At 44.8% G+C, this 26,822-nt stretch overlaps 1 protein-coding gene across 1 annotated transcript in view; it reads right to left on the minus strand.

Moving 5' to 3' along the window:
• LOC147678936 (CD5 antigen-like) overlaps positions 1–26,822 on the minus strand; it is a 385,256-nt gene that overhangs the window by 154,527 nt on the left and 203,907 nt on the right. The window contains exon 3 of the mRNA XM_086944699.1: positions 18,998–19,312. Within this exon, the coding sequence (XP_086800825.1) occupies positions 18,998–19,312 (315 nt within the window). The remainder of the gene's footprint in view (positions 1–18,997; positions 19,313–26,822) is intronic.

The following is a 26,822-nucleotide window of genomic DNA, read 5'->3' on the forward strand; positions in this document are numbered from 1 at the left end:
CAGGTCGACCAAGTCGCGTTCCCGGGCCCGGCACACCTTCTCCCACCGCTTCCGGCGCTCCCGGATCCCGTAGCCGCTAGCGATCTTGCCGCCTGCCATGATGGTCCTGGGGAGGCGGCGCTGGACATAAAAAACTAGTGCGGCCACCATTCCGCGCTAAAGATCTCCCGGGCTGTGACTGTCTCCCCCCTCAAACGCCCGTACGGGAGCTGGGCATGGGGTGCGGGACCCTTCCCCTTCTCAGGCTGCTTCCCGGCTCCCTTTACCATGGTCTGGGCAGAAAGGAAGGTAAATAATAAATAAGAAATAGAATAGGGAAGAAGAAAAGAAAAGAGTTTAAAAAAGTAGTTTAAAATTAACCAAAAGTAGCAGAAAACACAAAAATATAGAGCTAGAAAAATAGAGGGATCGATAATAAGCAAAATATTTTTAAAAAAACTTCAAACAAGCAAAGGATGGCAGAGATTGACAGAGGATACAGAAAGCATGCCCAGAACCATAGCAATGAATGAGAAAGAAGATGGCCGCGCCCGTTCCTGACGACGTGGGTAAGTTTGTGCGAGATTTCCCTTGCGATCACACGCAAACTTGTACTAGCGAGCCGCACACTTTGCGAGATTACACATAGCGCCCGGAAACGGAAATACGTCATGCAAACAAGATGGCCGTGCCCGTGAACGACCGTGAGGGTAACTTCGCGCCGTTGCTCTACAAGCGGCTCACTAACACGCACAAAACCTTGGGAACTAACACGCCACAAAAAAACAAATCGCATATTCGCACAAATTCGCGGCTTCCGAATTCGATCTTGCGCAAATTCGCGCTCCGCGAAATTGCAGAAAAACTATTTTTGCAAAACTGAAAGCACTCAGCAGGCGAAAAAGTTCAAACTCATCATTAGTAACCATTCACTGTAGTGCTTCCTGAGGGGCCCCTCCAGAGTTCAGTTGCCTACTTGCAACTATTCTATGACCCTGCTCTGACCCTCACAGCAGGCTCAGAGAATAGCTACAAGTAGGCCACAAAGGTCCTGTGAAAAAAAATTGCACTGCAGCAGAAAGCAATTACAGATAAGGAAGCAGGTGCCAGACTGGAAGTTCAAATTCAGTGACACATTAATGAACCCCAAATTAATTAATGTCAGTTGAAGCAGGGCAGGTGAGCTCCTCCCCCCCATAATCTACAGTGATGAACCAGAGGGTGGCAGTGATGTACCAGAGGGTGGCATGGGTGAACCAGAGGGTGGCAGTGGTGAAACACAGGGTGCTGTGATGAACCAGACGTAGAAACAACATAGTCACGACCGTTGCGAGCCGACAAGTAAGTTTGCATTTGCGAACTGGTACAAAACCCTTGCGAACTGGCAGAAACCCTTGCAAACACAAAAAAAAGAAAAAATCCGCAAATTCGCGAGGGTTTGCGGATTTTGCGGATTGCGAATTCGTGAATACGCAAATTCGCGAACCGCCATGCATAAAAGAAATAGAATAGAATTTAGTTCCTGCATACCATGCAGAAGAAAAAAGTCATAGCTCAGAAAAATAAGGAAGAGGAGCAGTGGCAGGGGAGTTCTAGGAAGGAATTGGGAACTTGCGACATTCTGCTCCTGTGTTTGTTGAAGAGCAATTTCTGACACCCTCACTACAAGCTCGACGTGAGTGAAATGCATTAGCGGTCCTCACTATGAGCTCGACGTACGTGGAATGCATTAGAAGCCCTCGCTACAAGCTCGATGTGCGTAGAAAGCATTTGAGGCCCTTGGTACGAGCTCGACGTGTTTGGAAAGCATTAGAGGCCCTCGCTATGTGATCGACATGCGTGAAATGCATAAGGGGCCCTCACTGCAAGCTTGACGTGTGTGGAAAGCATTAGAGGCCATTATTACAAGTTTGACGTGTATGGAATGCATTAGAATTCCTCGCTACAAGCTCGACATGCGTGGAATGCATTGGAGGCCCTCACTACAAGCTCGATGTGCGTGAAATGCATTAGAGGTCCGCACTACAACTCAACGTGCTTGGAATGCATTAGAAGCCCTCATTACAAGCTTGATGTGCGTGGAAGCATTAGAGGCCCTCAATACGAGCTTGACATGTGTGGAGTGCATTAGAGGCTCTTATTACAAGCGTGACGTGTGTGGAATGCATTAGAAGCCGTCGGTACAAGTTCGACATGCGTGGAATGCATTGGAGGCCCTCGCTATGAGCTCATTGTGTGTGGAATGCTTTTAAGGTCCTCGTTATGAGCTAAAAGTGCGTGAAATACATTAGAGACGCTCACTACGAACTTGACGTGTGTGGATGGCATTTGAGGCCATCATTACAAGCTCGATGTGTGTGGAATGCATTAGAAGCCCTAGCTACAAGCTCGACATACGTGGAATGCATTAGAGGCCCTAACAACAAGCTTGATGTGCATGGAAAGCATTAGAGGCCTGCGCTACAAGCTCAACATGCTTGGACTGCAGTAGAGGCCCTCATTACAAGCTCGATGTGCATGGAATGCATTAGAGGCCCTCACTACAAGCTTGACATGCGTGGAATGCATTAGATACCCTCACTACAAGCACGACATGCGTGGAATGCATTAGAATCCCTCACTACAAGCTTGACGTGTGTGTTAATCCCTGCACTGAAGGGCCTCTGGAAGGCTTGGGTCTTGGGATGCCCACCCAGCACACCTCCCCAGGTTCAGTCATACTAGTTCAGCGGGTGTTCCTTCTCGGCTCTGGTGATCGGGGAGTGGAACCCCCTTCTTATCCAGTTTTTCCACACTGACAACGAGTCATCACTCCAAGAGATCCTGAACAGAACAGTATTCACTGCGATTTCATCTGGATTTGGTGAGTGGATTTCTGTGTCTTTAAAATAGCGCAGAGACACCCCTCAGAGTAGCTATCATGCTCTACAAAATCTTTCATTCATTCATTTATTCCTGTTAAGACACACACAAGAGTTATGAGTTTTGCGTCTTTATCAGGCTCACAAGCTATAAAAGTGCACACCCTGTTAATAGGTGAAAGGGCACTCCGGGACATGTAGAGTTTCTTGTGGTAAGCACAAAAGTATGCACATTTCACCTCATAAACCAACAATAGACCTTCGTCTCAAAGCACCCAATATTCAACAACTTGGGTTCAGAGTTCAAATATATGATTACATCTGATGACGTGTCACTCATAATGAGGGCCTTTATCTCATGAGATTCCTCCTGACAGTCACTCAGGGGTGAGGTTCCACTTCCGCTGATGCCCCCCTGACATCAGGATTTCTGACGCCCTCAAGACTCTTGCAGGGCCCCATTTTAGGGCCACTACAGAAGACTCCTGACAGTCATTCAGGTGTGAAGATTCACTAATGCTGCAGTCTCTCTGCCTTCAGGATTCCTGACACCCCCAAGACCCCTGCAGGGCCCCTTTTAGGGCCACTAGGGAAGCCTATGAAGTTGAAGCTGCTTCAACCACAGCAGGGACCGTGGCTAGAAGCCTAAGCCTACGGGTCTGTCTGCAAGTGCCCAGGTTACACCTCACAGGTGCAGCTCCACCCGGAGCAGGGTGAATAAAAGCTATTTTCTGAAGATGTGCCATAGATTCAGATCAGCCAAGGAAGCCGTGCCAGCTGCACGTGTCTGACTTAAATCAACCTTCAGTTGTTTCTTAAAGATGCCTTGCAGTCACTACAAATCACCAATCTATGGTAGGGCCAGGCGTCAAGCAGAGAATGAAAAGAAATACTAAATAAAATTGCCAGTCTTCTCTGCCTGCAAGAAGAAAAAGCGACCCTAAAACTGGAGTTCTATTCCCACCCTGGTGTTATGTTTCATATAGGTACCTTAATATGGGCCTAGTTAATTTCATACACCATCACCTACATTACCACCCCTATATTACACAGTAACAAGCCTTTAGGATTGCACCTTTACCTAGTTCTAGTCCTGGGCAGAGAAGGTTTTTTTCCCTGAGCAATAGCACCCTATAACTCAATCAATAGACTCATACAGTATGAATGAATATCCATAAGGGTTCTTGGAAACCAGGCAGAGGCTACACCACCTGGAAAATATCTATGTACAAGGTTCATCCCATACGTCATCCTCAAATCCAACAATGGCTAATACAAGAAACATGGGACAAAGAAACCCTCAATACTTTCTGTATGAATACAGCACATATTGCTACGGCTGGGTAGAGGAGACCGATACTTCCAGGCCGACACACTGACCAGAGACGCTGAGGCTCTTGCATGCAGACTGACATGCACTGCCAGCTGACGGTGGTATAACACATCCCTCGTAGGTGTCCAACTAGAGACCAGGATTGGGTCCCACACTCTCTCACTCCAAGAAATGGGGGTAGACTAAATCCTAGAGGGATTATTGGCTTCACACCTACTCACATGCTAGGTACACTTAGGTACATCTACATAGGTATCGTAGGAGTATGTGCACTTTTAACATGCATTTTACATTCATGTATGTATTCATGATTATTGCAAGATGGTAGAACTGTACGATCATTTTATTTTAACTGTACTGCTAATCATATGGGTTATATGTAGGTAATACACATTTACCGATTCTAAAATACGAATTTTACCGATTCGGTATTTCGGAATCGGTAAATGGTATGTAGATAAAAATGCGGTAAATTTTACTGAATCGATACTATTCGGTATTACCTATTCGGTAAATATCGAATCGGTAATTCCCATTCATTCCTATGGGCCCTATGGCCCATAGGAATGAATGGGAAGCCATTCACTATTACCGATTCGGTAACCGAATCGGTAATGCGGGTGCATATTCAAGGGTTTCAGGGTGTCACATTGACACCCTGGTGCACCCCTGAATCATGCATGTGTGCACATGTGGCACACATACATGCCCTGAGGGCATGTATGTCTGCCACACGGCACTTGTGAAAAAGCACAAATTTGCTTTCTCAAAGGTTTTTGATATTTACTACCAACTTGTAGTTGGTGGTAAATAACGAATCCTTAACTCAGAAATGCACTCACTTGAGTGCTCCCTACAGTAGGTATTCAGTAATTTACCGGTTCGGTATTTTAAGAATTTGGTGTTTACCAATTCATTAAAAACCGAATCAGTAAATTACCGAATCCGTCAATCCTGCCATCTACATCTCAAAAGCCCAATACCAGTCGGTAACGGCCAAAATTCGGTAATTTTGGCATTTACTCACCGTCATTGGGCTACCTACATATGGCCCCTATATCTGCTACTGTCTAACGGTTGTTGCAGCACATCAATTTTACACTAGAAGAACAACAGTGAAATAAATTCTTATTCTAACACGCCTGACTGTTTCTTCTGAGTAACTCTCTGAGACTGAATAAGCGAGCACGAGTGACTGAGCGAAAAGTAGTATATTGATTCCATGATTTCTGAGGGATCAGGGTTGTCATGTTCTGAGGTTGCCAAAAACTAACTCTAACTTCTCCCCAATAAGAGGAGAGTCTAGTGTCACTGTGAACTATCTAATGCAAACAGGCTAACATTCTCGGTGGGGGTGCTCAGAGCCAAGGTGCAATCAAACCCACAGTTTATGTTATCTGGAACGCGCAGATCCTGTATAGGTAATACAATACCTCTACCTCTTTTTTCTTTCAAAAGGAGTAAGAACCTACATGACTGTCTTGTCCATACTCGACCGAGAGATGCCCTGGCACCAGGACCCAACACACTGTGGAATATGCCAGCAGTCCAGGGACATTATCCATGTGGCACATGCACTGTTTGTCCACAAATGAGGCACACTACTGAGGTGGACATCGAACTCAGAGACAATGGAGGCAAACTAATCACACCAATTGTAACAGGGAGAGCTTATTTATTTAATTACATGCCCCTGCTATAAGAAATACGTTGGTATGACAACACATAAAATTAAACAGAGGATAATGGAGCACAAGAGCACCATTCGGTGTAGAAAACAAGCTACTCGACTAACTAGCCTTTTTCTTCAACAAAATCATAGACATGATTTTGACCATTCTTGAACACCAACATATACCAAGACAGATCACTGACGTCACCACATTCCTGTTTAGGAAAGAGCAACGTTGGGTGGTTAAGTTACACAGTGTTGTGGATGGGATTAACAACGAAATCCCCTGGACCTCAATCTAGTTCTGTAAACCCATGTGAATCTGTGTATCTCAATGACAATGCCCGGACCCCTAGTAAGTGGATGGAGCTATCTTCCTCTCATTTTACTCACTAGGGTAGGGGTTGTTATTCAATACAGCATAGTTGTATGACCTGGAGGGTCAGTATGGTGGGGTACATACGATAGCCCTCCACTGACGACACTACCTAGCTGTGGAGCTTTAATGCAGATCAGGAGGATGGAAGGTCACTGAGCCCCAGTAATACTAGTGGCTCTTTTTAAGTTAGTAATCGCTTGTTCTGATGCATTGTCGACTTCATGTCCCTAGAGCACCACACTTACAGCTGTTTATGTTTTGTGTTGCATATTAATAGGACACTTTACACACTTTTCACGATTTCGCAATTTCACGGTTTGCCGCGAAATCGGCACTTTTGTAAAAATACCGCGATTTTTACAAAAGTGGCCACGAAATTGGCACTTTTGTAAAAGTTTTACAAAAGCGCATTTTTTTTTTTTTTTGTGGACCAGGTTTGATCGGTAAATAAAAAGGGGGAAAGGTATTTGAGAGTGCTGTTGCAGGCTGAAGCACATAATACATGGCCCATTTTTGGAACCAGCAGAGTAATTTTAAATGGCTGAATAAGAGAATATAAAGTAGTAAGGAAGGAGCAGTAGGGCCAGAATACTCAATAGTATATGTTTAGATGCCACAGGAAGGCCTCATCACACACATAGAGTTGTCATCTATGCTGAGGGAATAAGCAACTGAAACTCAGCATGTAGAATTTGCAGAAAGGGTGACTCTCCCTGGAGCCATGAAGGGGACCTCATCATTTCCAACACATCTACATTGCAGTAGTTCTTTCTCTTTCCTTTGTATTGACCTTATATTTCCTCTTTCTTTCCTTATGCACTATCATCAGTTTTCTTTTTTTGTATATATTGTTCTCACTTTTCCTTTCCCTCTTATCCTTTTTCTTCCTCATGCACTGTCCTTGCTTTTTGTATTGTCTCATATGTTTCCCTTTGCCATGCATTGTTCTCACTTTTACTCTTACCTACACTTTGCCATTGCTTTCCTCTTCCTTGTGCATTGCCCACAACTTCCCTTTTCCTATAGAACGCCTTCACTTTCTATACATTGCCTTGGTCTTCCTCTTCCCTTTGTACTGTGTTTACTCTGCCTCTTCACTACATATTGCCCTGACTCCTACCCTTCTCTCTGTACTTGCCTGAATCTACCTCATCTCTGCCTTGTTCTCCACTTTCCTCTTACTCACACGTTATCCTCACTCTTCCGCTTTCCCGTCAGTGGCTCCACTTCCCTTCCTTAGACCATCTCTTATACTTGACAACAGAATGTGAGCCGGGTATTCTGCTCAGAAACCCATGCAAATCAGATAAAAGAGCTTTGTGGACTGATTAGTTCTCCTACTCTTCAGTTTTATGCAACATGCAGGTCACTGGTTGTAAACCGTGTTCACTGCTGCATTCTCTCCTCTTTTTGTGGTGGGAACATTGAGTGCCACTAATTTGTGATAAGCAATAACATATTTAATAAAGACCTAAAATGTAATTCAGTCCTGTGTGTATGTTATTTAGGTAGTCATATTCAGTATCGAGTTGTTTAATCCCCAGAGGGTAATCCAGAGAAGGCAGGTAGCCACTAGAGAAAGTGTAAATTATGGTTAAAGGATCAAAATGTACCTTTGCACCCTCAGAATGTGATTTGTTAGGGACTGTGCACCTTATGGTGCTTGTTCATACAGAAGAATCAGCCTTCACCAATGGAACAGTATTGTGCTAAGTCTCCTTTCAATCTGTGCGGTTTGGGACACAGAAAGGGTAAAGTAGGCTCACTGTGGCACAGTCCTTTAATGTCCCCTTCACAAGTTCAACCTTCTGGATGCACAGATGCACGTTTGGTCCCAGCTATATTGGCTGGAAAGTGCTCTTTGATCAAAGTGGCTCATTGCTGGTCAGGGCGATGTCCTCCAGGCAGGTCTTTGGGATATGGCTGTTTCCTTTACCTTGTCAGAGCATCTTGCACCACCGTTCACTCCAAGGAATCACCGGTAGGAAGCAAAATAAAGTGCCGCAAAAATGCAGCAAAATTTCCATATTTGTGCCTCTAAATTTCCATTTTTGTGCCGCTGAATTTGCTAATCCATACCGTTAAATCCTGGAGGGTCTGACTTTATACAATAACATTATGCTTTCTAAATTTCCATTTTATGAGGATTTTTACATCTGCACGGGGTTATGCATTGATGCTGTAATTAAGAAAGCACCGTTCTTTTTTCATAACTTTTGAGTGTACTCATATAATTGTTGCTACTTTATTGGTTCGCGCAGCAACACCATATGGTTACTGTAAGGTAGTTCTTTAATAATTATACGCTGCACCAGAGTGGTTGGGAACGTTTCTTTATTATTTAAATTTACTCTTCCTAAAGAGCGCCGAGCCGGCGCTGGTGATTCTCTGCGTTCGCGCCTCCTAATGAGCTGCGCGCGCATCCAGCCCAGAATGGCGCCTGCACGTCACGTCATTACGTGACGTGCAACAACTAGTGCGCCACTACATATCTCCCCTTTTTTCCAACACAAGCTGAGTCACTTACAGTTCGCTGTCCATATCGAAATCTTGCAACCTGGAGGGTCTCACCACAGCCCTTCCACTCCAGGTTACCCTGGTCGGGATCGCTGGGGCCTCCCTGCTCCTTGTCTCTGTACTTCTTCTCTCTCTCAGCGCAGCCACGCTCTCATCAGTGCTCCTCCTTCGCATGTCCATATCAGGTCCTAGGTCATTGTCCGCACTTCGCTCTTCCGATTGCTCACTTCCTTCGCTTCTCTCTGTTGGCAGCTCCCCTGACAGATGTTCCAAGTCTACATTGGGTTCTTCTATGGTCTCCCATTCAGTTCCTTCTTGCTGCCATCGCATGATTTTGTTGCATCTGGCCATGCGATCTTGGGATCACACATTCCCATTGCTCAGCAAGGCCGCTCGGTCATACACTTCCTTAACTTGCATGGGTTTACTATATTTGCTGTCTCCTTTCTTCTGTAGTGTAGCCAATTTTACTCGTACCCACTCGCCTTTTTCCAACTCTGTCCCTTTCACATTCCTGCGTTTGTTGTAGTAGGTGGTGTAGATGGACTGTGCCCTCTCCAAGTTGGCCTGTACTACTGCAGGAGACCATTCACTGGTAATGATTCTTTCTTTCCACACCCGGTTATCGTGCGTGAACGGTTCACGTCCTCTCAATATCTGGAACGGGCTGTATCCGGTTCCGGTGGGGGTAATTCTGTACGCCCATACCATGTTCCATATTGCCTTTTCCCAGTCTTTGTTGTTAGAGATCGCCGCTTGTACAGCTCCCATCACGACCCTGTTAAATCGCTCCACTAAGCTGTTGCCAGCTGGATGGTAGACTGACGTGTGTTTGACTGTGATGCCGTTCCTCTGCATGAATTTGCTCCATTTTTCAGATGTAAATTGGGGTCCGTTATCACTTAGGATGGATTTGGGGATGCCTTCTCTTACAAACTTGTCGGACAGAAAGTTCAGTATGTTTTCCGCGTCCATGGTCTCCTCAATCTTTACTTCCGACCATTTGGAGTATCTGTCTATAAGGACACATACATACTTCTGGACGCCTTGGCTATCAAGGATTGGGCCCAAAATGTCTATTGACAATTCTTCCCACGGGTTCTGTGGGGGGTCGAACTTTCCCAGAGCCGGACGCAAGGGCTTAAGTGTCTTGTCCGCTCCTTGGCACTGTGGGCAGTCTCTAACATGTCTCTCTGCCCGAATGTCCATACCTGGCCACCAGTAGACTTGTTTCGTTCTTAGCTTCATTTTTCCTATGCCCAGCTGGCCCTCGTGTAGGATGTCTAGCAGCCTAGGCACAATGCTTCTTGGCGGTACCACCTTGTCTCCTCTGTATGTGAACACTCCTTTGTCCCCCAACGATAATTCTTCCCTAACTTCATAGTAGGGCTTGAGGCTTTCGTCCAGTTGTCTTTTGTCCGGCCAACCCTTTACGATGTGCCTCTTCACTTCTTGCATGACGCCGTCTTCTTCGTATGCCTCTGTCCATTCTTGGTAGCTGATGGCCCTTTCTTGGTCCTCCATGAGAGCTACCATCTCCTCCATGCCCGTTGGGTCTTCCTCACCAGGTTCCATGGCTGCCGCCCTGCTCAGGTAATCTGCTACTCGGTTCCGATTTCCAGGAATGTACTCTATGTCGTACCTAAACTCAAGCAACTTCAGAGCCATTTTGGATATTCTGGGAGTGGCGTTGGCATGCCCACTGGACGTTAGCACCTTCACCAAGGGCTTGTGATCTGTCCTTAGATGGAATCGGGTTCCCCATAGGAATTGTCGAAACCTGGTCATGGCCCATACTACCGCCAACATTTCTTTTTCGATCACACTATATTTCTTTTCAGTGTCGTTCAATGCACGGGAGGCAAAACTGATCGTCTCCATCTTCCCTTGCCCCCGATCTTGCATGAGTACCGCACCTAGCCCCTTGTCGCTGGCGTCGGTCGTGAGCACCGTTGTGCCCTGTGGGTCATATACTTGGAGCGGTACCGCTCCTGCGACATCTTTCTTGATTGTTTCAAACTCGCTTTGCGTCTCCGGTGTCCACTGGAAGGTGGTGCTCTCTCTGGTCAGCATCCTCATGTGGTGTGTTTTAGAGGCGAAGTGTACCACGAATTTGCTGTAATACTCCGCCATGCCCAAAAATGACCTGACCTCTTCCTTGGTGGTGGGGGGCGGAGCTTCGGATATTGCCTTCACATTTTCCACCGTGGGTGTGATTCCTTGCACCCCTATCTCAAGGCCTAGATAAGTCACCGACTCTAGGCCTAGTCGGCACTTAGTCCATTCTGCCGTGAGCCCCTTGATCTCCAGGGTTTCCAGTACTTTGCCCAGTTTCAGGTCGTGGTCCATCTTGTCGCGCCTCATTACCAGGATGTCGTCCTGGAAGTATTGGACGCCTTCCATGTTCCTGAATAGCTGGTGCATTAGCTTCTGGAAAACTGCGGCTGCCGAAGCCAATCCAAACGGCATACGGCAGAACTGATAGCATCCGAATGGGGTGATGAATGATGTGAGTTTTCTGCTGTCCGGGTGCAAGACTATTTGGTGGTAAGCGGAGGTTAAATCATTGGTGGAGTACCACTTGACTCCCCGGGTTTTCGCCAACATTTCGTCAAGGAAATTTCTCCACCACTATATTCTTATTCAGTTCTCTCAGGTCAACACAGAGCCTGACCTTCCCGTTAGGCTTCATGACTACCACCAATGGCGCGAGCCACTCTGCACACGTGATGGGTTCAATTATCCCTTTTTTCTCCAAGTCTTGTAGTTCCAATTGGACTGCGTCTTTCACCGCTATGGGCACGTTCCTTACTTTGTGGGCGATTGGTATTGCTCCCTCTTTAAGTATTATCTTGTGCAGGAATCTCTCCAGTTTACCAACTGTGCCTCCGAATACCTTCGGGTAGTCCTCTTTCCACTTGGTTAGATTTGGCCACTCTTCCGGTTCCGTGAGCAGTATCTGTTCTTTACCTCCTGGATCCAATTTGATTCCCAGGTCACCCTGGTCTAGCCATCCCAAGACTGACGGTCCCTTCTCTGAGATATATAGCTTGCAGAACGCTGATCGGCCTCTAAACTCGAACTCAAGGGTCGGAATCCCGCCATGGGAATGCGGTCGCCGTTATATGTGACTGGTCGGATGTCCAGTTTCTCTAGTTCTGGGCCCAATTGTGGTCTGAAAGTCTCGTCCCATACTGCTCTCGGAACAATGGTGTAGGGAGAGCCAGTGTCTGCTACTACGCTTATGGGTATTCCGCCAATCGTCATTTCCAAGACTGGTTTGGTTGTCCTTTTCCCATCCACACTCAGCACCTGGTCGTATATGCACAGTACTGTAACTACCTCTTGTTCCACATTTTCTTCCTAGTCCTCTTCGCCCTGGTTGATGTACTTCACCACGCTCTTGGATGATTTCTTCCGGCACACTTTCTCATAGTGGCCGATGATGCCACAGTACATGCATTTGGCCCGAAACGCAGGGCATTTCCTGTCATGTGCCTCATGTGACCAACTTCCGCATCTGTAGCATGTTTTCTTGTTGTCGCTGCTTGCTTGCTTCCCTGGGGTTCCGGCGTTGCTTTGCCATCTGTTGGGACCCTTTGGGGTGGAAGCCTTGTACTTTTGGTCTCTGCGCGGTTCCTCGTTGTATATCCTGTTTACCATGGTGTTGGGCGTCGTATCTTTCTTGGTTGCGTCTGCGCATCTGCGCGCCCGTTCTGCTCTTTTGACGATGACCATTACTTCCTTGAGTGTGGTGTCCCCACTTGCCCACAGTTTGTCCCGAACATTAGTGCTGGTAGTGTGCATCACTATTTGGTCCTTGATGAACTCCTCCTCCCATGCTCTGTACCTGCACGTGGTCGCCAGCTTCTTCAGGGCAGCCACATACTCTTCTACCGTCTCTCCCGGACGCTGTCTCCTCTGCTGGAAGTTGAATCTGTCGACTGACACACATACCGTGGGCCGATAGTGTTCGTTCAAGTCATCTATGGCGTGGGCGTAAACATCGGCGTCTGTACTTCCTCTTTGTTTGGGTACCACGCTTTTGTATATCCTGAGTCCTTCTGGTCCTAAATTGAGTAGTAGTATGCGCTTTTTCCTTTTGGGGTTAAATACTTCCTCACTCTCGTCTTCCAGGATCCCTATGAAATTGTCTATATACTGTCTCTCCAGTCTTCCCACTTCATTAGTGGTTCTCCTGGCTTGGGTAGGAATTGGACTGGCGCAATTGCATATCCTGCTGGTGTGCTCATTTCCTCCTCCTTGACTTTGGGCGGAGCACTCCCTTTGTTACTGGGGCTACCTGGGGTGCTGTCCGTTTCTTCTGTCTTTGGTTGCACCTGTGGACTATCAAAGTCAGCCCCCTCCTTTGTGGTAGCCAGCGCTGATTCTCAACTTGTGGTGGTTGGTTTGTTTTGGCGTGCTTTTTCTTGGCTCTAGTGTCTTTGTGCTATTGGCCTGTTGTGTTGCTGGCCTGCTGCTTACCCTCACAGGGTGTAGATGGGCTCTGCCACGCTCTTTAGGAACAGTACCTTGGTTTGAGGCTCCTGTTCGAGCTCTGTCCCCTTTGTGTCCGTCCTGGCCGCTTGTCCACGTTGAGTAGACCTCTCACAGGGTCTGGGCTCACTGGTGTGCAGCTGTGTCCTCCTGTGTTCCCTCGTGGTGGGTCCGTTTTTTTTCCCGTTTTTTTTTTCCTCTTTGGGTGCTTGGTGGTGGCTTCCCAGCCTCGTCGCCACTGTAAGGTAGTTCTTTAATAATTATACGCTGCACCAGAGTGGTTGGGAACGTTTCTTTATTATTTAAATTTACTCTTCCTAAAGAGCGCCGAGCCGGCGCTGGTGATTCTCTGCGTTCGTGCCTCCTAATGAGCTGCGCGCGCATCCAGCCCAGAAAGGCACCTGCACGTCACGTCATTACGTGACGTGCAACAACTAGTGCGCCACTACAGTTACTACGTTCATTTTCAATTTTTAGCTCTACGCTACAAGTAAACATCCCTTGTAGCTTTTTTACTGATGGTAGATTACATACACCGAAATGATACTTTCCAGCGTTTTCTTAACTGTCACCGTTCATTTGATTGCGTTGCTTGACACAGGGCTGTAAAGGTATATTTCTTACAGCTGTTGAAAAAGTTTTTAATACCATATTCTCAGCATATATGACATTCGCAATGGTATATATATCTCGGTTCTTCAGCTAGTGACAGAGCCTTAAACACCACATGTTCAGTGCAAACTACATTTCCCAACTTTCCTCACCCTAGGTGTAGTTCTAAAAGACGGACACGTCATGCGTCATTTACCCGCGACGCTAGCCACATGGTTATGTATCGTTTACAGGTGCGGGCAGTTACTGCTATCTGAAAGCTGTATTTAAGCCCTCGCCCCGGCCGGAGGTTACCGCCTGCGACTCTCAGGATCCGGCCCGGGGTGATGACGGAGTAGGTAAGGGCAACAGCTGTTGCACCGTCGTGTTTTTGTCTTGGTGACACTTTGTTCTGCTTTGTCTTGCGTGATGGAGGTTTGAGATGAAGCGCACCTTTACACTAGAGGCGTTCGTAGTCCTCACAGTTTACTCTCCACTATTTGCAGGGCATGCTTTTACACCATTGGACTTTTGGTACATCTCTGAATTGCCTGATTGCTATGCTATTTTGAAGTCGAAATGCAGTGCACAACTGTCTGCTTTCCACTCTTTATACTGTTTGTAATACACTTATGATGGTGCTATTGGTAAACCCTGATGAACACACATGATTATAAAAATGAAAACATTTATAGTGGTTGTGCACTGCGGGCCTACCACTTGTTACTAATGTCCCCAATTACTGTGGGCTTAGTTTTTTCTTCTTTCTTTATTTATTCACAGAGCGTTGCCTCACGCCGTGAGCTGTTGCCAGGAGCGGTAGGTTTCCCTCCCGATTTGATACGGGTAAGGCGTTTTAATATAGAGTTCTTATTTGTCCATTCTTGAGGACTTTAGCATGTTCACATTGCAATATAATGTGTCCTGTATATATAGATATAGACTTATTTCTAGCATGTACATATGAATTTCTCTTTCTCAACAGGAGTGCAGCACATATGCCAACATATTGATGTATACAGGTATATGGTTGTATCGTTCCCTACAGTTTGAATACATTTTTCACATACTTAAAAGTGCTGTAGTTACAACTAGGTCCTGAAAAAAGCCATGATCATAGTTAGATCTGTATTGTCTGAAACAAGTAGATCACTTTATTAGCGCGCTCGCACATATATTTACAGCGCGCCCTCACTGCTTTTTAACCATTGACACCACGGGATACCTAATAAACGTAGTCAATTTTAATTCACTTTTCACACTGAATTACATCTTCACCACACTGCCTTATGCTTCATCAATCCCAGGGGATCTAGTTCCGGATTACATAACAAAAACATCAGTGAGCTCCTCCTCTACATCAGCAAGGAGTTGTAGCTCCTTGGTTGCAAGTGCTTGCAGCCAAGAGATCCCAAATGATGAAGCATGCCACTTTGGTGGGTGATGGGAATCCGTCCTCTTAATAGAGACTCATTTTTTGATTGTAGTCCTTTGAGGTGTGTACGGCTGAAACGTCTGTCTATATATTCCTCCTTTTTTCTTTTAAAACCGTGGATCTCTTGTTGTTGTCATATTTGGATTGGGGACTTATCCACGCAGGTCTATAAACTTCCCTTGGACCCTATCTTTACCTGGTAATCTACTAGTGCTTTGAGGACCCCAAACACCAGTCACCCAACACCAGGAATGGCCGGCCAGAAGCAGGGGAAGGAATTGGGGGGAGGAAGCTGAAGTCACTGAAATCCCAGAACCATATAATTTTGAACCAACGCCAAGTCTCTACTTCCCCCGGGTTGAGTTTATTATATACCCCCACCTATCACAAAAAGTGCTATGACCTGGACTGCGCTTGCCTCATCATTGAACCTTTTCAGTGACTTTCAGCCATGCTAAGCATGCTGAACAAACAGCGGATGTGCTGCCAGACAACATGGTTAAACATTCACATGTATTCACATGGATTCACATTCTCAGGATGATTGTTAGCGCTTTATAAATAAATTAAATACAAAATAAATACAAATACATTGAAAAGGCCAATTGCTTGGACATTGGCAAGATGCATTGGATTTGCCATTGCCTGTTTGGTGTTGATGGGGTCTTGCTGAACAATATGGAAGTGTTAGTGAAAAATAGTAAAAGTTCTTTGTAGTGAGTGTGTGGTGTAATGGCCAGAGCTGCCAACAGGGGAACCAGGTTTGAATTTTGAGGTCGGCTGAACAATTTGTGATTTTGGGCACATCTCTAACGCTTCCCCCTGCGTACGACAATTAATGTGTCATTGTGTAATGTAGCTGGTGAGCACCTAAGCCACTCCAGTACCATCAGCTGGTGTTAGCAGTATGATGGATCGTCGGGAAAAAAAAGCAGAAGCAACGAGGGAGGTAGTGGGAGACGTGTCAAGCCTGGAAGCAGGAGGGGTTGGAGAGATGGGCAAGCAACGATAGGTGGGAGCCGGAGGAAGAAACAATGAAGGGGTATAAAAAACCTTAACTGAAGCAGGATCAGGGGCAAAATAAATGTTTTGTTGTAGAATGTAACCATTGAGCACTTAAAGGGCTAAAATATCATCAGCTTGTGTTCACACTATGGCAAGACGGAGGACGGAGCGTGAGCTCCAATACCATTAGATTGTGCAAAAGTGCAGAAGTGTCAGGTTTAAATAGTCACATAGCAGAATAATATCAAGGAGAGACTGTTGTAGGGATTCTGCACCTATACAAAACTATGTGCAGGAAGACAGGACTTCAGTGTATAGGGGTGTACCAACCTTTCACCTTAGTACCCAAAAACCCCAAACCGACTAGCTATAGTGGCTCATTCGTTCTCCTCAAAAAATCACAAAGGTACAAATGATTAGACAACCCAGAACATGACTCTCTCAGGAATCGTTGTAGCAAGACATACTCTTTCTCTCACGCACTCGTACTTGTCCACCGTGAGAATAGGCAGAGTCACTGTAATAGTTGAAAATGTTTATTCTAACTATCGTGCTCTACAATACAATTTACGAGCCACTACCAGCAGCAAATTGCATTAACTAAAAATGGTTAGCATTGTTACAATTCTGTAGATTACATAGGGAAAAGTCATTTTATAAAGACAGTGGAATAAGGAATTTAAGGTCTAACCACCCTCCACTTGGCTAAAAGACGTTTATTTATATAAATGAAGATCTCTGGGCTTTGACAGCAGACTCCTCACCTTAAAGGCTAGATGGAAGGTTTACATCATAGGAACAGCCTAGCTCTTCTCCATGTAAAATCTCTCTCCAAGTGTGTGTTGAAACAACATGCATCCCCGTAATATCAAAGCACGAGTCTCCAGTGTTTAGCATGTTATGTCTAGATTGCTAGGGACTAACCAGAACAGAATAACAAGGGGAATTGTTTATCGATCTTGTACAACGTGTTCAGACAATTCCAGGAGCACAGAAGAGAACGTAAAAAGCAGACGGTTCTCATGTGAAAGACATAAACAGAGTCTTGAAAAAATAAAGTCATATAGTAACGTGCGCAAAAGCAGCAGCATGGTAGCGAAGCACAGGCTAACTTAGTAATGTAGACAATGTCCCCAAGAGCTATGTAACAAGACTCTTTTAATACAACATTTTCGTGGAACACAAATATTGATCACAATAGTATTTATTTTCTTTTAACAGAAATACTCCCCATCTTCCCTGTATCCTCCCTCTTTCCTCTATTGACAACCTGCAAATGCCAAGCTTATAGAGATGCCAAAGAAAAAGAAAGTGAGATGGAGGGAAGGAAGGAAGGAAGGAGGGATGGAGGGTGGGAAGGAAGGAAGGAGGGAGGGAAGGATGGAGATAGGGATGGAGGGAGGGAACAGCATAGCTAAGGAAGAAGGGATGGAGAGTGGGAAGGAGGGAAGTACAAAGGGAGGGGAATGCAGAGGGAAGGCAGGATGGAGGGAGGGAAGGAAGGAGGGAAAGAAGGAGTGATGGAGGGTAGGAAGGAGGAGAGGGCAGAGGGAGGATGGAGAGAGGGATGGATGGAGGGAGGATGGAGGGAAGGACAGACAGGAGGATGGAGGAAGGGATGAAGGGTAGGAAGGAGGGAAGTGTGGATTGAGGGAAGTGCCGAGGAAAGGATGAAGGGAAGGACAAAGAGAGGGTAGGAAGAAAGTGCAGAGGGAGGGTAGTGTGGAGGGAAGGTTGGATGGAGGGAGAGAAGGGTGGAGGGATGGATGGAAGAAGGGGTGGAGGGTGGGTGGGAAGGAAGTGCGGAGGGACGGGGGATGGAGGGAGGGAAGGGCAGTGGGAAGGATGGAGGGGAAAACAGAGAAAAGGTGGGAAGGACAGAGGGAGGAATGGAAGGATGGAGGAAAGGAGGGAGGAAATGACAGGGATGGGAGGGTCAGAGGTAAGGGTAGAGAGAGGGATGGAGAGAGATAAAGCAGATCAATGGAGGGAGGGAAAGGTGGAGAGAAGGATGGTAGGCATGATGGAAGGAAGGTGGAAGAGAATGAAGGAGGGCGGGCGGGCTGGACACTGGTAAGGATGAAGGGAAGAAAAGAGGGTCAGAGGGAAGACGGAATGGAAGGAGGGACAGATGGGAGGAAGGATGGATGGAATGAGAGAGGATGGAGGGATGGAAGATGGAGGGAATGAGGGAGGGTGGGAGGGATGAAGGGAGGGAGGATAGAGGGAAGGACAGAGGCAAGGATAGAGGGAAGGATGGAGGGAAAGGGACTGTTATGGGGAAGACTAGAGCACAGGGTAGTAGAAATTGTCGCTAAGTCTTATTATCATTGCTAAGTGCTTATAATTTTTAAAAAACGCCTCCGTGAATGGTGCAAACTAGGCTCTGGCAAGAAAAATCAAAATGTCTGCTTGAAGGTGACTCAACAGACGGCAGGGATTGACTTGTGAAACCCTCTTTCCCGAAGGAGTCATGAGCATTGGGAAGATACAGAAAGCAGGAGCAAGCAGCACGCACATAGGCAGGAAGGGGGGTCGCAAGTTCCCCCTTGGCTCCAAAGTGCATAATTATCTGCTTGAAAATATTTAATGAAGGGTCTTAAGGGTTCATCCAGACCCACCTGATGAAGTGCTTGCCACCAGAGGTCACTTTTGTGTTTTGACAGAAGTGAATAATGTCTTCATTATGCAATGAAGCTTGCTTTTACTCTCAGCTTGCACTTCTTACCTGCACAGGTCACTCCAGCATTTCTCCCCGTTGGACAGTTATTAACATTCCAGCCTCGCTGTGCACATTTCCACAGGGCAGACTCATTTCCTTGGCATTGGACATTACTCATCAGAACTGGCAGAGGGCTGATCCCGAATGATGAATTATACTGATAGCTTTGTACAGCTGCACATACAAGCTGTCTGCAGACCACCGACGCGTCCTTCTGATCCCAGGCGTCATCACAGACTTTACCCCACACCCCATTGTGCCTGACCTCCACTCTTCCAGCACAGAGAGAGGGGCCGTTCACCAATCGCACCTGATCAGGACCTGGGAAGAGATTAAAAAGGCATTGGAAAGGAATGCAAACATAAAGGAACTAAGAAAATATAACAGCTTTTTGATCAATACTATAAGGTAATATTCAGTGACAAATGACGTGCTGTGGGAATACATCCGTCAAACATGTGAACGTTCTTTTTCCAGTCTCTCAGCAGATGTGTTGACAGCATCTCCCACTACTCCTTCCCCACATGGATGTAATTGGCCAATGGCATCCAAGGATGGGAGTAGAGTCCATGATCGATACATTGGGCGCCTCTTTGGACACAGCTCCACTCATCAGCTTTTTACCACGGTGGCCACAGTAATACAACCCTTCCGACAAGTACATTGGTAGTTGGTCAGCGATTATTCCCTTTTCACCCTCACACTTCTAAGACATCTCAACTGTGAGGTTCTAAAAGATGTCCATGTGGCCCTGAGAATAAACCTTCTTTCTGATTGACTTTGAATGTGGAGTCAAGTGGGTTTTACCCAAGTGTAAAGGTTTGTTGTCCTGCCTCTATCTTGTCTTTCAATCTTTACTCAATCCTTGAGGAATGTGAGTTCTTCAGTCCTTGATACCTGTTATGTGCAGATGAAACTTATCATCAACAGAAGACTTTCACTGTGATGATTCACCCTCAATCAGCAATTAAATACATGAGACACACAACTCATCTTTAACTCCTGCCTCAAGGCTCTTGCTGTATGGATGCAACACAATTCTATAAGACACAAATCAGATTTATTTATGTATAAGTTCTAAAGCATACATATGTGTGGGGGCTTTTTTCACGAGGAGTACTGTAGGTGCATGGGAAGGTAGAGTAAGAATAAAGGTATTTTTCAAATTGTATTTCTATTCAGGAGTCTTGGGGAGGTGATGGTGGTTAGCCTCTGAGGATCCCAGAATCCTTTAGGAATGATCTGGTGAATTTTGTGAAGTGAAAATTTCAAGTAATACTTAAAATATGCCATTATACTACCTTGTGTAAACGAGGTATACATTTGGGTAAATATACTCTGCTGCAAGCATGGAAACAATGTGCTTAATGTGTGGTAACAATGTGAGTGTCCTGAATGCAAGTAACATTTCTTAAATGTGGTCACCAAAAAAATTACATATATTAGTTATAAATATTAGTTAGGAAACAGATTAAAAAAACTCATAACAGCTCTGATGACCTCTCAAAAGACATCACTGATAAAATCATTGAGTGTACGTTTTTTTTAAGAGATTATGAGTGTTCAACACATACACTACCTATTACAAAAGTTAGATTATTATACTAGCTATACTACTAATGAGTGATACCATATCTAAGTATTCAGTGGGTGTCTGAGTTGCTGAGTGGGTGTGTGAGTGGGTGTCTGAGTGGCTCTATGAGTGAGTGAGTAGTTTTATGACTAGCTCTGTGGGTGCATGAGTGTTTGTGTGAGTGGTTGTATGGGTGCATGAGTGGGCGTCTCTGTGGTTGTATGGGTGTGTGAAGGGTTTTGGGTGGTGTGAGTAGGTATGTGTGGCTCTATGGGTGTATATGTGTATGTTTAAGTGGCTAAATGGGTAGATGAGTGGGTGTATTGGTGTGTGAGTAAGTGTGTCAGTGACTCTATGTGTGAGTGATTGTCTGTGTAAGTGGCTATATAAAGGAGTGAGTGGTTGTGTAAGAACTTGCTTGTCTGTGACTGGTTTTCTGGATGTTTGAGTGGTTATGTGAGATGTTATATGTGGGTATGAGTGGGTGTTTGAGTGGTTCGGTGGATGTATCATCTGTGATGTTATCAGTGATGTTACTTTAGAAACCATCAGTGATGTCACTGACAATATCATGAGTGATTTAATATGTGAGGTCATAAACAGTGCACTTGTAGTGGTTTTATCTAGGAACCTGAATCAATATCACCCCTTTTATGCCCTTACACGGCTATAATCGATGATATCCATATAATGGCATAAGAATCAGATCCATATTTCGGTAAATCGCCCTTGCAGTCCAAAGCACAGCAAAAGCCACTTCCATAGATTCCTAAAAAGCACAACGAGTTCTTTCAACACACCAAACCTCCAGCAACCTGGGAAATCCCCATGTGCTTTGTTTTGATTTGTAATAGAACTCCTGAGAGGCACTGTAAGAACGGCCAGTTCTTTGTGACATCTTTATTGACGTCTTATGTCCACCCTTATGTCAAACCCGGCACCTTGCAGGCCAACGCTGCCTTAAGCAAACACACGCGGTGGTGAATATTGGAGCCGAGCAGCTATCTACTTTCCGAGAGCCCAGTAGATGCGAAAAGCCCACGGACGCTGCCCCTCCTCTTTGACGCGCTGAGAAAGACGCTGTATTTTCTCCTGCCGAGAAAATCCAGCCTCCGGTGTTTCCAGCCTACCCTTGCGGGTGACTGGGATATCGAGTCCTGAGAGAGAGAGATACCAGACCTCCTACATTCTATTCCCATGGTACAGTGCTGACTAAAAGCTTATAGAGAATTCTTGAACCAGATTCTTGGCAAAAACTACTTAACTTAAACTGCTACTTACTTACTCCTTCCCACATATTAGGCTTGGGTCAGGTACACCGGGGTAGGCGTATCTAGAAGCACCAGTTGAGCACGTTAGCTAATGTATATATGTATGTATATATTTTATTCATTTTAAAGTATCTTATGGCTAAGAAACCATATCAATGCTTTTACAGTATTATTTCGTAATACTCCTTTTACTGTAAGCACTTTACTTTATACTAAGTATTGCAATCATGGCAATTCATTTCTTTTGCATGAGAAGGAAGACTGCTCAATAAATAATATCCTTTATTGAAAACGCCCGTCTCTCCATTCTCTGCACCCTGGTGAAACTAAGAACGCACGTCTGACTGAGTGAAATAATTGTCTATTGTTTTCACACTACTCTGGAGATTTACTCTTATTCCGAGGGAGCAAAGTTGTCATGTTTATGCGGTTGTCGGAAGCTGAATCCCTTCTTGTCTGAGCCAGGGAAGCTGATCACTTCCTATTCAGTCAAGAAAGTTTCCAGTGACCTCTGAGCTAGCTGGCGCAAACCCCAATTAAGTCTAACATAGTCAGTAGAGACCTAGAAGACCTCAGTCCTACGTCTACACTGCTGTTTATGTTATTCCAATGCGCAGGGCCTATAGGGAAAATAGGAACTACACTACATGGCGCCCAACGTTTGGTAAGGCGATAAAAATAACGCAAGACGTTAGAGTAACTAAGTCGTGCTCTTTCACACAGACCCTTTTTCCCGTAAATACTCCAATAGACGTCTGGAGTGGGTGAAAGGTTAAAATCCGCCGGAACTTAGTAGGAAGAGATTCCTATGTATAGTTTTTGGTTTAGTCAACGTTGAAGGATACAGTGTTCCAAAATATTGTGCACCTAATCTTTTGTTTCCTTGAAACCTGATCTGCAACAAAAAACCTTTCTGACAGTGAAGAGGAAAGGGACGCAGCTAAATTAGCGGCTCAACTAATAGAGGATGACACAATTCTCCTACAGAATGACCAGAATGCTATCCTTATTCCAGTCAATATAAGGAAAACAATAACTTTAAAACTTATAGAAAACGGATTGTCAGCACGAGGTGGGACAGTCATTTTCGTGATAGAGGCACACGAATATCGGCAGACAGAGGTATTCTATACATGGATAAACTTTCCAGCGGCAAAAGCTACAACACACGAATTCCACTATTACAAAATAGAGAAACCTCCAGAGGAATACACTCCTTTTGAGGAGATTGAAATCCCATTAAAATACCAAGCGCACCTGCTCTGGTTAAAGGCGCCCTAAAACATAATGATCACATCACCAGGCTCGGTCCACTAGGTAGATCGGGAGCAACGTGGCCGGTTCTAGCCAGCTACACACCACATCCAGACATTGAAAAAATGTCAGACACTGAACTTTTAGCCCAGCTAAAATTACTAATTAAAATACACAGACAGTTAGTCCAATATGTAATGAGGACTGTAACAGTCCAACCAACAGTTAACATTCAACAGCTGACCCCTCATCAGGGGAACACAAATAAAATTACACCACAGAACATGCAATCATGTCTGGGTAAAACTCCCGCAAAACGGGAACAAGTTCCATTCTGGCTAGCACAAAAAATAACTCAGATAGAGGTCGTATTCCCAAATACTACCCCTAGCGAGAAACACAGAATTCAGACTATTTGCCTTCCAATGGGGGTCGCCCCACATGTGGAGGACTGTGAAACTTGGGGTACAGTCTTTGCTTCCATTTACACAAAAACACATGGTGTTCCGTCTCTGGCGGTAATACCAGATGTACTAAGACAGATTCAAAATGAATACGGTCCGGAACCTGCTTTAACTCTTGGTATGAAATTACTGAAAGACTTCAAGCAGGTCTCGGCTATGTTATTAGCCAACATAAAAGGTGAAACAGCATCTGTGGCGATCCACCAAAAATTGAAAGAAACAGATATACCAGACCAACCAATTGAACTTGCCAGAATCATAGAAAAATCATATGAAGAACTAGGTAGAGATAGTTTGGGTGGGAAACCAGTAAAACCCCAACTACTTGAAAATCCTGAGAACCTTTTTATTAAAAAACAATGTAAACACTCCAAATAAGAGCTGGGATGGAAATAAACAATCCAGTCCAAAAGAAAGAAAATTCCAGTCCAGAGGAAGGTCTCCTCGGCGGAGAGAAGGAACTCCAAATCGAGAACACCAGTCTCCCCCAAAGGGAGCACTCTGAGAAAAGATACAACCTTAGAAATAGGGATAATCTAAAGAAACCTGACAGATATCAAAGTAATGATACACGTCCCTCTCAATCTTTTTCGCAGAAATCGGACAGAAGAGGACGGTCGGAACACAGGGAAGAGCACGCCAAGTCCAAAGACAAGGAACCTGCTCAAAGTAAAACATTACAATTTCCAAGAAAGAAGGTAGCCAGTATTAAAATAATCGAACATGCCGAGAATACTGAGGACACAGCTGAAAAACGGAGTGTGGGCAGAGACAATGCTAGACTGCGCAGCAGAAATCAGCATAGCTCGCAAGATCCTGATGAATCATCTGGAGACAGTGGACACGAATGAATACATTCAAGGGGAAACTGCAGATACCAGAGTTAGCGAACCTCATAAAATATACAAAATAACACTGCGTATAGAGGGAGATAGGACTAGAAAAATAAAGGGTCTGTTTTTGGATAATCTCTCAAAAGGCTATGACATCCTATTAGCTGAAAAAGACTGGCCACCAGAGTTTGTCAGGGAGTGCCCTCATGGCGAAGAAATGATTATGCCTGCCTTCTCAAATCATATTCCAATCCATAGAAAATATATATATGCAAGAAAATGGGCAGTAGCTCAAGCCCCTGCATTATACAAAAATCATGTAGGATGGGATGAAGACTCCCCTCCTCACATAATCCAGTTAAAATGTCAACCAACTGCACAAAGGCAGTACCCAATTAAACAAGAAGCTAAAAAACAGGTCAGGGAGATTTTAGATCAACTTGAATACCAAGGGGTGATTGAAACATGCACCTCTCAAATGAACAATCCTTTGTTTCCTGTCTCCAAGCCAGATGATTCATATCGTCTAGTTTTGGACTACAGACACCTTAACTCATGTTGCAAAACATTTGCGGTACAAAATTCGCACAGTGCGGGACTAATGAATAACATAGTTCGCAAAAAATACAAAACAACATTAGACATTTCTAATGGGTTCTTTTGTCAAAATATCGCACCTGAAAGCAGGTATTTGACCGCTTTCTCAATTATGGGGTCACAGGAAATTTTTTGCAGACTCCCACAGGGGTTCAAGAATAGCCCAGGATTATTCTCAGCCAGAGTAACAGAGTTACTACAAATGTATGACGATGAGGCATTATCGTATGTCGATGACATCTATCTCACAGACGACGACTTGGATACTCACTTGAAAAGAGTGTACACCATAATACTTGGGTTCGCAGCAGAGGGTTACAAATTCAACTTTAAAAAGTCACGAATTGCCCATCTAACGGTCCTGTTTTTAGGATATGAATTATCAAGTGAAGGCAAAAGCCTAGCAGACAACTTTTTAGAGAAGTGTGCTGTACTCCAAGCACCAAAAATGCTGAAGAATCTACAATCGATACTAGGCTTCCTGAATTTCGGAAGAACCTACGTTCTCAACTACGCAGAGAGGGTTAAACCTCTCTACGAATTAATAAAACCTGATTTTAAACCAATCAACTGGGCTCAAAAACACACAGAAATTTTGAGATCACTGCAAACAGACATGTTAGCTAAAACAAAATTAGAAACACGTGACAATACCCGCAATCTTGTAATCCGAGTCATCCCAGGAAGATGCGGATTCACCTACCTGACCTCTAATGAGGGAGAAACGGTACCAATAGCTTACAAATCACATTTGTACACAAAAGCAGAAAAAACATTCAGTCTTACAGAAAATACTATAAAGGCAGTTCAGACTGCTGTAGCAAGAGAACGAGCGCTAGCACAAGGAAAAGGAATAACTGCTTTCACAGCAGAATCAGCCTTCGAGGCGCTATTCAGCCCAGTAAATCTAAAAACAGTGGCACTCGATCCAAAATGGATACAGTGGGGAAATTCTCTTGATACAGAAAAAGTGACATACTATTATGTCCCAAACATGAAAAAACTGAATGATTTGAAATATGAAGAAGAATATCCTCTGTCAATCGAAATTCTGCCTCTCCAACAGTACTCTTGTATAATCTATACAGACAGATTTGTTCAGCATTACAATGTAGATGATACATCCTACAATGCAGCATGCACGATCGTTAAAGGTCGCTGGCTCTGCGGTAAATTCAGACCGAAAATAACAAAAACGGAATCAATGAGAAACTGTTCAGCTCAGCGAGCTAAAATCAGATCTTTAAAAATGGGGCTTGAAAATGCCGATCGTGAATTCCCGACATTAATAGTGTGCGATTCGCATTCTGCTTCAAATCTTAAAATAATGATTTGCAGAACTGGGTTCAGAACAATTACAAAGATGACACAGGTGCCACAATCAAACATAAAATGCTTTGGAAACAGGTAGTTCTTTTACAGAAAGAACTACAAAAGACACACGTGATACACACATTGAGTCATCAACGTGATGACCTTCACGTTGCAGGGAATTCATTGGCTAATACAGCCACAGCGGAAGCAACTCAACCGGTTTCCGTAGCCACAAAAAAGCGTTCAGAAAAATACATAGACGGGGAAACCATGCTGGCGGTAAAAACGTTTTTGAAAGGCGACTGTGCAGCACTACCTGTGAACTATCCACTCAATTATACATACGTAATTGAAGCAAACTCTGTTCCTTTTGCTCGAATCCCTGGAGTGGGGGATAGGGTAATCCCAAACATGAACAGGAGAGTCTTATTAATAGCAGACGCACACATGGGTGAGAGTCCAAGGCACAAAAAGATCAAAGAATCCCTGACAGAATTACAATCAGAATACTGGTGGCCGGGGATG

This window comes from Lissotriton vulgaris, chromosome 11 (genome assembly GCF_964263255.1).
Source record: "Lissotriton vulgaris chromosome 11, aLisVul1.2, whole genome shotgun sequence".
Lineage (NCBI taxonomy): Eukaryota > Metazoa > Chordata > Amphibia > Caudata > Salamandridae > Lissotriton > Lissotriton vulgaris.